This window comes from Myotis brandtii, unplaced genomic scaffold (genome assembly GCF_000412655.1).
Source record: "Myotis brandtii unplaced genomic scaffold, ASM41265v1 scaffold84, whole genome shotgun sequence".
Classification (NCBI taxonomy): domain Eukaryota; kingdom Metazoa; phylum Chordata; class Mammalia; order Chiroptera; family Vespertilionidae; genus Myotis; species Myotis brandtii.
Window position 1 is genome coordinate 10,014,739 of NW_005371410.1, and position 14,530 is coordinate 10,029,268.

At 37.2% G+C, this 14,530-nt stretch overlaps 1 protein-coding gene across 3 annotated transcripts in view; it reads left to right on the top strand.

The window, feature by feature from the left end:
• CLHC1 (clathrin heavy chain linker domain containing 1) overlaps positions 1-14,530 on the top strand; it is a 30,811-nt gene that overhangs the window by 9,273 nt on the left and 7,008 nt on the right. For all 3 annotated transcript variants that reach the window (XM_005884607.2, XM_005884608.2, XM_014532043.1), the window contains exons 4-10: positions 3,011-3,144; positions 5,104-5,305; positions 5,413-5,525; positions 5,919-6,003; positions 9,915-10,021; positions 12,005-12,179; positions 12,765-12,967. In XM_005884607.2, the coding sequence (XP_005884669.1) occupies positions 3,011-3,144; positions 5,104-5,305; positions 5,413-5,525; positions 5,919-6,003; positions 9,915-10,021; positions 12,005-12,179; positions 12,765-12,967 (1,019 nt within the window). The remainder of the gene's footprint in view (positions 1-3,010; positions 3,145-5,103; positions 5,306-5,412; positions 5,526-5,918; positions 6,004-9,914; positions 10,022-12,004; positions 12,180-12,764; positions 12,968-14,530) is intronic.

Genomic DNA, 14,530 nt, shown 5'->3' on the forward strand with positions numbered 1-14,530 from the left:
TTTACTTCCGCACTGCACCTCCTCTGAGTCTCGGTATGCTTTTCTCTTTCCTTCTAGTTGTAGAATTTCCACTCAGCCAGCCTTCCTGTGGTTCTGGATGATGTCCGTTCCGTCTTTTAGTTGTATTTTTGAAGTGGTTGTTCGAGGCAGCAAACTCCAGTGTTTACCTATGCCACCATCTTGGTTTCTCCTGTTATTTTATTTTAAAGTCATGTTTCCATGTTCCCCTTCCTACCAACTTGAAGTAACTATTTTTTACTTAAAACTCTTGTTTGAGAATTTTATATCAGTTAGGATAATTGAGGCACGTTGTAGTATCACAAAATGAGGGATGCAGTTAGTTGCTTCCGGTAATTTCCTGCATGGAAGATTTGATAGTACAATTTCATGATTACCATCTGAATTAGAGCACTTAATTCTGTATGCACAAAGGTAAGTAGCCTACTAGGAGAGGATAAGATGCCCACTCTTGTTGCATAGTCTCATATTTCCAATGTTTCTTCTATTTGGAAAATGATGGGCACATTATTTTTATAGATAATTTCAAGCAACTTGGAAAATTATGCAAAGTTTGATCTGGCAATATGACTGGTTAGATGTTGGATCTTCCTATTGGGGAAAAATGCTGCATAAAGTAATTTTTAAAAATCTTTCCAAAAGCAACAGGAAGCCGACAAGATAGTAAGAGATCATCAGGACAAAATCAGAACAGAAGACAAAAGATAAAAGGAGCACAAATGATTCTATGGCCCTGAGAGCATTTATTAAAGTAGTGATCATAAGCTTCAGTTTTTAGTGTGGCACTGGGACAAAAGACAGAGCCTCGGAACTGCTGCCCAAGGGGCTCAATCTTCTGGGAAATCCTCCCCTTGTAAAGCTGGGAGAATAAAGGGCTACAACTTTGTAGCATGAACCAAAGGCGAACTGTCCCAGCCTTGGGGATTGCATGGAAACTTACCTTCTGCTCAGCAAACTGCTGATGGGAATAGGGCTTGTTCTGGATGAAACGTTCTGGAACTAGAAATGGTAGTGGTTGCACAACTCTGAATATACTAAAATCCACTGAATTGTACACCTTACAGGGGTTAATTTTAAGGTATATGAACTCTATCTAAATAAAGCTATTATTTAAAAAGCTATGAAAAAGCCATATTATGTTTAATCAAAACTCTAAGGAGATAATATGGTATAGGGACAATATTTGAAGATATAAAGGCGAAGAATTTTCCAGAACTGGTGAAAGATAGCAATTCACAGATATGAGGCCCAAAGAATCCCAAGTAAATAATCTTCAGCGAGGTTTATTGTAGTGAAATTGTCAATAATAAAGAGATTGTAAAGTGGCTACAGAAAGGGACAATAATTAGATACTTCTCAATGTGTTGTGGCATATATTGGAACTTCATTCCATTTTCTGGCTGAATAATACTCCATTGTATGTATATACCATATTTTGTTTACTTATCTATTGATGAATAGTTGGGTTGTTTCCACCTTTGGCTGTTGTGAATAGTGTCACTAAGAACATTCATTCTCTTTGAGTCCCTGCTTTCAATTCTTTTGAAAAACTGTTGACTTTTTTTTTTTTTTAATCTCAGAGAAAGGAAGAAAGGAGGGAGGGAGAGACAGACATCCATGCGAGAAACAAACATGGACCAGTTGCCTCCCATACGCACCCCACTCTGACTTGGGCTTGAACCCACAACCTGAGTGTGTGCCCTGACCGGGAATCAACCCCACCACCTTCTGGTACATGGATAACGCTCCAACCAACTAAGCCATACCAGCCAGGGCAGAGAGTCAATTTTAACATTGCTTTCTTTCACAAGCATAAGTTTATTTGGATGAAAGCCAAAAGAAATTTTATTTTCACAGTACCTCTTTCATAAATACTGTAAGCTGTTGTTCCAAGCAATCTGTACTTACCAAGAGCTCTATAATAATCAGATGCAGACAGCCCTTATCTACTGACAAACTTGTTATTAATTTGCCAAAACCGTTGTGACATTTATGTATCTAATTTATTTTAATCTGTTATTTTCTCCCTGGGCCACATATCTGATAAGTTAGGAAGTAAACTTCAAATAATGCGTGAAAGAAGTTTATATCTTCTTCTTGGTCTTTAAGATCCCCATTGCAGGAGGAACTCAGTTTTCTCTCAGAGGAGTGCTTTCATTCCTCCAGCTCTAGGATCAGAATTACTACAGTAGGCTGAATAATGGCTCCCAAAGATAGCAGGTCCTCGTCCTGAGAACCTGGAAATGTTACTTTATTTGGGAAAGGGGTCTTTGCAGATGTGATTACATTAAAGATGTGGAAATAGGGAGATTATCTCAGATTATCCAGGTGGGTGTTACAAGTGTCACAAATTTCCTAATCTCAATCACAAGTGTCCTTATAAGAGAAGGGCAGAGGAAGTGTTGACAAAGACAAGGGGAGAAGGGAATGCGACCAGGAAGCCAGAGATTGAAGTGATGCAGCCACGAAGGCAGCTGGAAAAGGCCAGCAGCGGAGTCTCCCCTAGCTGATCTAGAGGAAGCATGGGCCCGACAGCACTCTGGTTTTGGGCCAGTGATACTGATTTTGCTGGTCTCCAGAACAGAGAGAAAATAAGTTTCTGTTGTTTTAAGCCACCAAGTTTGTGGTAATTTGCTATGACAGCCCTAAGAAATGGATAATTACTTTGAAAAATGAATTTTCAATGCAAAGGTAATTTTCAACTAAAGGGAATAGATAGTGCTTTGTGGCCAGACCATTATGTTTAACATTACAAATTTCCAATAAGGTTGTGAGTCATAGTATTGCTGCTCTGAAAGAAAATTGTTCCTCCCTATGAGGTTAGTAAACTTTTTATGGGGCACTGTTTTGTAAACTTCCACCTAAATCCATAATGGTTCAAAATGACAATTAGGCAAAATAAAATAATGATTTAACCTGTTTTATTATAAATCTTATGATTAAATAATTAAGTTAGTTGAAAGTAACATAAGAATGCCTTTTTGTTTTCCAGAATGAAGGTTATTGAAAATAATTCCTCAAATATTCAATTGCAAATAGACAAAATAAAACAACTTAGGGCAGAGTATGATGTGGAAGAACTAAAACATTTTCCTTTCTTCAAAGATCCTTCAAAACCTATTCCAGGTACTATATTTTGTGTAAAATATTTGAAAGAAATTCTAATTACCTCTTACACAAGTTAATATGTATGTGCCATGTATAGATCTTCCGAGTACAACAGGACTTTATCCATCCTTTACAAACAACTTTAGCCAGGACTCTAGATAGAAACAAGAGAATGAGAAAACCCTAAAAGATTAAAAGAGTTCCAGACTGACTGGACTATATACAGAATATTAAATTGTGGTTCCTGGTCAACATCGGCATTAACTGGGAACCTGTTAGAAATGCAAATTCTTTGACCCCAGTGCAGACTTACTGTGTCAGAATTCTGGGCATGGGACTGGGGTGAGGTGGGGGTAGAGCCCAACAATCAGTGTTTTAACAAGTTGTCAGGTTAGTCTGATGTACTCTAGAGTTTGAGAACCCATGGTATAATACATGAAAAACTGTCGTGTGTTAGGTTCTGTGAATATTGTTGATTCATATTTATGTCAGCATTCACTGGTTCCTCATCTTCAGCTAAGCCACATTTTGAGAAATTGTAGTGTATCCTGGATTTTTTTTTTCCTAATATTTAATCGGGAGGTTTTCTCAAACAGGCTCAGGAAACTTTTTTTTGCTGGGTAAATGAACAACTAAAGGAGACAAAAGTGAGGACAAGTGTATCTGGGGAAGTGCAAGTAGCATTCTGTCTCCTGGAATTTATTCAGGAAGCTGAGAGCTTTATATGATGAATATAGAGGAATTATAAATATTCACCCTGGGGACAAGACGGCTTTGAGAATAGATAACTGTATTCAAAACTTTCATGGATGTCAACTAGTGTTTACCCAAAAGCAGAATCAATAGGTGGAAATTTTAGGAAGTAGGATTTGGATTCAGTGGAAGAAGCTATGTCTTGAAATAATAAGCTATTCCATACCAGAGGATTTCAACTGAGGTTGAATGATCAGTCAGCCTGTGTTAGGTGGAGGTAGGGGCTAGATTTCCTTTCAAATGTAAAATTATAACTAACAAAACATAAATAAGATACATATGAATAAGTACAGAATAACAGATAAATTGATTAAATGCCTAGAGGATTCAGGGTAGGGTAATGATCAAAATTGAGTAGGATTAATCTAAAAGGGTTTCTGGAGGAGAATTTTGAGATATACCTTTAAAGGCAACAATTAGCCTGAATGAGAAGGGAAATCATTTGGCGTGTGCGTGTGCATGTGATGAATAATGAGTAAAGGGGGCAATTTGATAGGGAGAGAGGACTGAGATATGGCTGGGATTTATAAGCTTTTCATTGCAGAGAATAAACATTACCCTGGGGTTAGGTTAGCAGGAATAGTTTAATGAAAGATTTGGTTAGAGAGAAAGTACTGGTCAGAAATCCTGAGTTGTTAGGCAGAAGCTCTTAGTGTTATTGAGTAACAGTAATATTTAGGGGTTTGCAGGGTATGATGATGAGGTCGTTCAAAAATTCTTTCTTAAGATGCTAAAGTGTGGCCCTAGCTGGGTTGGCTTAGTGGATAGAATGTCGGCCTGCGGACCAAAGGGTCCAGAGTTTGATTCTGGTCAAGGGCACCTACCTCGGTTGCAGGCTCCTCCCCAGCCTGGGCCCTTGGTTGGGGCTCCTGCAGGTGCAAGAGGCAACCAATTGATGTGTTTCTTTCACATCAATGTTTCTCTTTGTCTTTCCCTCTCTCTCCCTCTCCCTAAAAACCAATGGAAAAATATCCTCAGGTGAGGATTAACAACAACAACAACAAATGATGCTAAAGTCTTTCTAGAATATTCACTGGTATGTTTAAAAACTGCTAGCCATTTAAAAATTGTATGCTAATTCCAATTATGTTCAGTAAATGACAAGTTCATGCTACCATTTCTTAGTTATTTCCTGACATAGAGAACTCACTGACATATTATGCATTTTTGCACAAGAGTCCCACCCATGGCTTGGCTGGTTTGATTTGTTCCCTTTTCCCATAGGCATGATTCTCGAAGAATCCTTCAATTTAGATGCTCTCAATAAATACCTGAAACATCTGGAAGATAAATATGCAGAAATTAAACAACTGATGTCAAAAAAATATGTCCCATTTCAGAGGAAGGCAGATTTAGAGGAGGAAATGATTGTGATAGTAAAACGGCAAGAGATAGCTGAAAGTCTGAACAAAAAATTAGAGTTTCGGTATGCAAGTTGATTATTTTTAAAGTTTGAAGCTTTTATATGTGTTTATTCTAATATTACATTTTGATTTTAGATTCAATCTGTTGTTGATGTTTTTATCTTTATAGTCATCGAAGACTGCAGATTATTTCATATGCACTTACTTCATGGGTAAAATCTGATAAGAGCAGTTCATTTGAAGACTTCGTGAAGCAAATTGAGCAAATCCAAGATTTACATGGTAGTTTATTGATATATTTAATTAACACAAATAATGGAAAACATTACTTCTTCCCCCAATGCACAGAAAGCTAATGAGTGGGAATTTTCCTAGATAGAATTTAAGGAAAGCAAAAATGTACTTATTTCGGTTAGGTGTCTGTTATCCTATGGGCTTCTTCCTTCAATAGCTGACAGATAATTGGTAAAGAGTAAACTTGGTGAACCAAAGATATAATACCTGAAAATGTACCTTAAAATAAGAAAAAAGGAAAGGGAGGCACTCAGTTTAGAAGAGGTTGATGCTATTAGAAACTATAGCATTAAGTGGTTGGTATTAAACATCTGCATGCTTAATATTTTCTATTAATGTATAACCTTAAATATCATCTGGTGGATCTTTTGATATTTATAGGTAACCAAAGCTTAATTGAAGAGCTATTGGAAGATGATCCAGGCAAGGCAAACGAAGCTGAAATTTTGCTTTCCTACATTGAAAGGCAAATATTTTAAAAGCTTGGATTTTCCTTGTTAAAATAATATTGCAACCATTTAATATGTATTTAAATACTTATTAAATACATCTTTAATATTTATTAATTAAATGTTTAGCATTTATTTAGCATCTTGATGAGCTATAGTCTCTAGCTTTTGTATCTTTATTTTTGTGTGTGTGTGTGTTTTAGCAACCTCAAAACTTTACTTTTTTTTTTTATTAAATCTTTATTGTTCAGATTACATTTGTTCCTCTTTTTCCCCCCCCCCCATAACTCCCCTCCTCCCAGTTCCCGCCCCACCCTCCGCCCTCACTCCCCACCCACTGTCCTCATCCATAGGTGCACGATTTTTGTCCAGTCTCTTCCCGCATCTCCCATTTCCCTTTCCCCCCCAAGAATAGTCAGTCCATTCCCTTTCTATGTCCCTGATTCATTATAATCACCAGTTCATCCTGTACATCAGATTATTTATTCACTTGATTCTTAGATTCACTTGTTGATAGATGCATGTTTGTTGTTCACAATTTGTATCTTTACCTTTTTCTTCTTCCTCTTCTTAAAGGATACCGTTCAGCATTTTGTATAATACTGGTTTAGTGGTGTTGAACTCCTTTAGCTTTTCCTTATCTGTGAAGCTCTTTATCTGACCTTCAATTCTGAATGATAGCTTTGCTGGATAAAGTAATCTTGGTTGTAGGTTCTTGGTATTCATCCCTTTGAATATTTCTTGCCATTCCCTTCTGGCCTGCCAAGTTTCTGTTGAGAAATCAGCTGACAGTCATATGGGTATTCCCTTGTAGGTAATTGAGTCTCTTTCTCTTGCTGCTTTTAAGATTCTCTCTTTGTCTTTTGCTCTTGGCATTTTAATTATGATGTGTCTTGGTGTGGTCCTCTTTGGATTCCTTTTGTTTGGGGTTCTCTGCGCTTCTTGGACCTGTAAGTCCATTTCTTTCACCAGGTGGGGGAAGTTTTCTGCCATTATTTCTTCAAATAGGTTTTCAATATCTTGCTGTCTCTCATCTTCTGGCACCCCTATAATTCTGATGTTTGTACGCTTGAAGCTGTCCCAGAGGCTCCTTACACTATCTTCGTATTTTTGGATTCTTTTTTCATTTTGCTTTTCCGGTTGGGTGTTTTTTGCTTCTTCGCATTTCAAATCTTTGACTTGATTCTTGCGCTCCTCTGGTCTGCTATTGGGTGTCTGTATAATATTCTTTATTTCAGTCCGTGTATGCTTAATTTCTAGTTGGTTCTTTATCATAGCATCGAGGGTCTCATTAGTTTTCGTGAGGCGCTCATCAAGTTTATTGGCAGCTTCTAGCACATTATTGCAAGCCCTCAAAATTGCGTTTTTTAGCTCTATATCCTCCATTTCTGTCATGTTTTTTTGTCTCCGCATTTTTTATGCTTTCTTGGTGCATCCCCTTGTGGTCTTTGTGCGCAGTCTTGTTCTAGTTGAGCCTTGATTGTTGTAGTTAATACTAGAGGGATTTGACCACCAGGCCGACTGGCTGTGAGAATCAGCTGTGTCTGCCGCGGGAAAACTTCTGTCCTCTGGAGAGGTGCTAATCTAGCCTTTGCCTGAGGCGATCCAGCAAATGGCTCTGTGCAGGGCTTGGGCGGGGCGGGATCAACAGGGCAGGGCGGGCGGAGGGAGCGGTTATGGCTGCTCTCAGTCCCGTTCCCAGAGGCTCTGCTTCTCAGAACCCCAGCAACCGCTGCAAACCTCGGAGAGAAAGCTGCCCTCACGTTCCAACTGATGCCAGACAATCCCGCTTCTCCCGTTTGAGTCTGAGTCCCTAGAGACTCGCCCGGATCTGGAGCTCAGAGTCTGAGACTCCCTCCTGATTGAAAATGACAACCGCGCCCTCAGCCACCAGCCCGCTTTGCGAGCGCACCTCCGCACCTTTATATTTTCCACACTGCGCCTCCTCTGAGCCTCGGTATGCTGTTGTCTTTCCTTCTAGTTGAAGAGTCTCTCCTCAGCCAGCCTTCCTGTGGTTCTGGGTGATGTCCGTTCCATCTTTTAGTTGTATTTTTGAAGTGGTTGTTTGCGGCAGCAGTCTCCGGTGTTTACCTATGCCGCCATCTTGGTCGACCCCCCGCTTTTGTATCTTTAAAATTTTACCCTAGTACTTCCCATTTATTTGTTGTCATAGTCTTTTCAATGATCTGAGCAGTTATATGCATGGGATAAAATAACATTGGGCCATTGTAAATTGAAATGGAAAAACTGTTTCATTTCTTCTGCATGCATGGTCTAGACATTGCAAATTTTTTTTTAATTCTAATAGACAAATTAGAAAATAAGGTAGAATTTTAAATGATAATTCTCCGTGATAAAATACTAGATTGGGCCCAGCCAGCGTGGCTCAGTGATTGAGCGTTGACCTATGAACCAGGAGGTCACAGTTCGATTCCTGGTCAGGGCAAATGCCCAGGTTGCGGGCTTGATCCTCAGTGTGGGGCATGCAGGAAGCAGCCAATCGATGGTTCTCTCTCATCATTGAAGTTTCTATCTCTCTCTCCCTTTCCCTTCCTCTCTGAAATCAATAAAAATATATTTTTAAAAATACTAGATTAGTAGTCTAGGAAATATTTCAGAGAATATAGGTGGTTTGTAGTGTTGATTTAAGTTTTATTTATACTTTTCTTGCATTCCCTCATCATCAACTTGATATTAAAAATATTTTCCTAAATATGTTTTTATTAATTTTTAGGGAGAGGGTAAGGGAGAAAGATAAAGAGATAGAAACATCGATGAGAGAGGAACATCCCCTCATATGCCCCCAATGGGGGACCGGGGGTTGGGGCCACAACCGGGGCATGTGCCTGGACTGGGAATCAATCTGGTGACCTCTTGGTTCCTGGGTCAATGCTCAACCACTGAGCCTCACCGGCTGGCATATTTTTGCCCAATACTTAAGTTATTTATAGTGTAAAATAGAGGCTTAAAGAAATTTAAGACTTTATTCTTTAAGAGGTTACTTCATAGGCTATAAAGTCCATATGTAATGAACATATTTAATGTTCCTAATCTTATATGTGAAAAAGTTTTCAACTGTTGATTTGCATGTTGATATGATACAAATAAGGAGTGAAGATTATTTTGTGGGGGCGGGGGGGGGGGGCATCAAAGCCCATTATATTTCCTTACACTGTGTGCTTCTCTAAGTCTTCCAGCTCTAGATATGAGAGAAAAAACCTTGTTGAGGTTAAACGTTTTATGTATTTTACTTAATATTACTTTGATATTTTTCCCCTCTGGGATTCCACATTCATTTGCAACACTGTGTGAATGGGTGTTTGTCATAGTTTTATTAACTGCGAGGTAAGGCCTGATTTGAAGATATTTTGCCCTAGGAAGAGGAGTAGAGGCTTAAGTTATTTGAACTATTATCTTTTCTTCTTGTGTTAATCTCATATTTAATTGGGAATCTGCAGAGCAACATAAATTCTGAATACCAAGGGTACCTCTTGATCTTCAACTTGGCAACCTTTGTGTTCATTTCATATTTCCCCTAGATGAGCCTCTAAGCAGCTTGCCCTTCTTTTCCCTGACACCCCCTTTTATCTGGAGACGATATGAGAAAAAAAATCTGAGCTCATTGTAACTTCACCTCGAATTCTGTTTATTTTCTATGGCTTGCTATAAAGTAGTATAGGAATAAAGTACAGGATCAGGTTCACAGTCAGCTGGCAGATGAGAGTTTTTTTCTGAGGGTACAAAAATGATAGAATATTAGGGAAAGAAGTGAAATAACCTCTTATACAGTAAATGAATCTCGTTATCATTTATTAGAATTGCTTTTCTATATTACTATGCGACTGTGTTTAGTGTATATTAGAGATTTCTAATCAGTTTTCTTTTTTGTTTACTATTTATAATGTATAATGAAATGTAATGTCTGTAGGTTCAATGAATTAATCTCACTTGGTGAATATGAGAAGGCCGCTTGTTTTGCAGCAAAAAGTCCTAGAGGAATTCTTCTAAACATTGGGACAGTGAGTAAATTTAAGGGTAAGCATTTCTCTCTGAACCTTCTATATGTATGCAGCTATACTTTCCCCCATGATAGAATGGAAAGAGTATTGAACTGGGAGACGAAAGATCTAGGCTCCAGTCTTATCTCTATCTACCTTTTACTCAGTTTCCTGAGCTGTAACAGTACAAGGGAGAAAGATGGAGAAAAGAGGGAGGGGGAGGAGAAAGGCTCGGGAGGGAGAGTGTGCAGTATTTGTGTTTTTATTAATGAGTTGCAAGAATTCTTTCTATATTCCCTTATCATATAGATGATATAGAAATATTTTCTTCCAGTCTGTGGATTATTCTTTTACTTTCTTGATGGTATTTTTTGAAGAATAAAAATGTTTAATTCTGATGAAATTCAGTTTATGAATTTTTTCTTTTATTTCTGTGCTTTTGCTGTTGTATCTAAGAACTCCTTGCCTAACTTAAGATCCTGTGTTTTCTTCTAAGAGTTTATGTATTTAGGTCTGTCATGTAGTATAAGCTCATTTTGGTGTATAGTGGGACGTAGGGGTCCAAATGCATTCCTTTCTAGATGTGGGTATCTAGTTTTCCCAGCACCATTTGTTAAGAAAAAGACTTTTCCTTTATCCATTGAATTTTTTGGCCCCTTTGTCAAAAGTCAATTGGCCAGGGTTTATTTCTGAACTCTTGATTTGTCCTATTGCTCTAGATATTCATCATATGCCAGTATCATACTATCTTAATTACTATGGTTTTCTAGTAAATTTTGAGATTAGAAGTGGCAATCCATCTTTCTTTTGATAAATATTAGTGTGTATATTTTTCATACTTTTAATTTATTTGTGTCTTTATTTAAAGTCAATGCCTTCTAGATAACATATACTTGGGTCCTACTTTTTTATACAATCTGACAATCTTTGTCTTTCAAATGCAGTGTTTAGATCATTTATATTTAATATGATTATTGACATGGTTCAGTTTTGTTTGCTGTTTTCCTCTTTTCCTCAACTCTTCTTTGTTACCTTCTCTCTCTTTTTCTGCCTTCTTTTGGATTAGTTCAATTTTTTTTTTTTTTTTTACCCCCATGTGGATAACTCAATGCAGTTTATAGTTCAATTTTTTTATGATTTCATTTTTCTCCTTTGTTGATTTACAAGCTATAAATTTGTGTTGATTTATTTTGGTTGTTACTTTAGGGTTTATAGATTAAATATTTATCACATGCTACTCTCAGGTGATATTGTACAACTTAACATATTATATAAAAAGAATATATTTCTAAATTCTTATATTCAGAGCATATACCATTTTTGGTCTTCATTCCTTTTGTAGATTTGTATTCCTCCCTGGGATCATTTTCTTTCTGCTTGAAAGACTACCTTTATCATTTCTTACAGTGCAGATCTGCTGGTGGTATACCCTTTCAGCTTTTTAAAGTTCCTTTTGGAGGCTCTGAGAGAGATTACCTTTCATGCTTTTCTCCTAGTTTCTAGGTGGCTGACAACAATGTTTGGCATTCCTTGGCTTATAATCACTCCAATCTCTGCCTTGGTTTTTACATAGCATGTAATGTTTAGTCATTATCCAAAATAGAATGTTTAATCCATAAGCATTAGTTAAAAATTACAAATATGGCCCCAGCCGGTTAGGCTCAGTGGATAGAGCATTGGCCTGCAGACTGAAGGGTTCTGGGTTCGATTCCGGTCAATGGCACATACCTCAGTTGCAGGTCCAATCCCTGGCCCTGGTCGGGGTGCATGGGGGAGGCAGCCAATTGATGTGTTCCTCTCACATTGATGTTCCTCTCTCTGCCTCTCCCCCTTCCTTTCACTCTGAAAATCAATGGAAAAATGTCCTTGAATGAGGATTAACAACAAAAACAAACAAAAATTACAAATATGTAATTTTAGATTAAATTTTTTAAAAAATGCAAAGAGATGAAAATAATATGAAATAAGACAAAGCAAACTATTAAAGTATTTTACTTAAAAACTCTATTTTTCTCTGTAGCTGCTGGAAAAATTAGAGGAAAGCCTTTTCCATTACTCTCATTTTTTGAGGCTATCTTTAGCACAAGTCATGCTAATAGACGTCCTATTAATGCAGAACTAACCCTGGAAGGAATCAAATGTGGACTTTCGGAAAAACGTTTAGATTTAGTTATCCACTGGGTCACTCAAGAAAGGTAAGCAAAATTGAACTTAATTTTGGTATTTGGTTAATAAAGTTGTTCATTCTCAAAAATGTAATAGTTTTCTTTGAGATAGCATGGAGGGACCTGGAGAGTATCATGCTAAATGAAATAAGTCAGTCAGAGAAAGACAAGTATCACATGATCGCACTCATATATGGAATCTAATTAATTAAATAAACTGATGAACAGAGAGGATCAAGAGACATGGAAGCATGGAACAGAGTGCGGAATCTCGGAGGAAAGGCGGAGGAGGGTGGCCAGAATTTTTGTTTACCTTATATTTTGAAATCCCTCCAGTCTTTCCAGGAGAGTTTTAACATTATTTATAGGTTTTTTAATAACTTGAGCTCAGTTTTGCCAAAATGTCTTCCTCCAGAGGAATATATGCTAATTGTTTTTCTTCTTGCTGTTAAATTTTAGATGTATTTAATTTCTCCGACATTAATTGCCTATTAACTTGGAATTCTTATAGACCATAGAAATTCCAGTTCTACTGTGCTGAGTTTTCCAAGACTTCATTTTTATCCTCTCATTAAGAACTCAGTAATGTGTGCCTTATTGATTTCCTTGCTTTAGGCTCACATTTTCTGAGGAGGCTGGGGATGTGATTTGTGATTATGGAGATCAGGATACTCATAACAAGGCCAAGTGCCTGGCTTTAGCTCAGATCATCTACAGTAAATGTAACCTGTTCAACAAAGTTATTCTCTGCCTGTGTAAACAGGATCAGCTTCATGAGGCCATGGAATACATACAACAACTCAAGGACTTTACTTCTGGTAAGTAATAAAGCCTACTTATTTATATATGTTTGAATTCTGGACTTTAATTGTAAGATCACCCGTGTTAGTAGGCAATATTTTGGCTTTACATTATAAAGTCCATTTTGCATATAATGATAAGTACTATTAGATTTCTTTTGTAATTTTCAGTAAAACAGTTAAGCTTAAGCTGTTTGACTTTCATGCTTGACCTTCAAAGATGTTACATGTTTTTCTCAATACATAAACATTTAATAAACTGGATGGTCCTGAAATACACAGTTTTAAAGATACATTTTGCAGATATGTTATACCATACTACTTAAAGGATTAAAAAACTGAACTTATTTATTATATATATAAATGTTCTGAATTATGATATAAGCATTAGAAATGAAAAATTGGTGAAATAAAATTCATTTCAAAATTTGAAACACCTAGGTTGCAACTGGGCAGTGATCTGAGAATTGTGGACTTTTTAGGGTGACCCTAGTCTAACGATCTGATCTCTTACTATGAATCTGGTTCAGCAGTTATGTCAATGTACAGGCAGTCCTGACAGCTCCCCATATCCCTGGCAGCGGCAGTCCCAATGTGCAGGCTGTGTACCCCAGTTGCAAAATGAAATAAAATGTAGCACTTTTAGGTCACATTTTCCCAGGAAAAGGATATTTTATGGCTATTGAATCTGGTAATTTTCAAACAATAAATGGACTTTTACTTAGAATTTCTTTTATAAAGTTACTAATTTCTTCATTCACTATATAACAGCATGCCTGATACTATTACTGTAAAATAGATAATAGTTCAGCTTTTTATAGGAATTATCTCATTTAATCCTTATGTTAATTCTATGAGGTAGGTTTTTTTAAAAAATATATTTCATTGATTTTTTTACAAAGAGGAAGGGAGAGGGATAGAGAGTTAGAAACATCAATGAGAGAGAAACATCTATCAGCTGCCTCCTGCACACTCCCTACTGGGGATGTGCCCGCAACCAAGATACATGCCCTTGACCGGAATCGAACCTGGGACCCTTGAGTCCGCAGGCTGACGCTCTATCCACTGAGCCAAACCAGTTAGGGCTATGAGGTAGGTTTTAGTATGATCCCAATTTTATAGATGGAAAAAAAAACACACCTATGTGTCCAGAGAGGCTAAGGACAGAAAGGTAAGTAATTTGCCTATGTGCACACAATAACAGAACAGAATCTGGCATAGTAGAAACTACTCAATATTCATTTTATGTACACTTTCCAATGATATATTTTATAATTATCTAAGTATACAGATTCAGTTTTTGTATTATTATTTTTCCATAGGTAAGAATTATTTTAGTCGGGGTTCAGGCATGGAATATAGGTTTTTAATTACTCTTAGAACATGATTATTCTGTTCCTCTAGAACAGTGGTTCTCAACCTTTCTAATGCCGCGACCCTTTAATACAGTTCCTCATGTTGTGGTGACCCCCAACCATAAAATTATTTTCGTTGCTACTTCATAACTGTAATGTTGCTACTGTTATGAATCGTAATGTAAATATCTGATATGCAGGATGGTCTTAGGCGACCCCTGTGAAA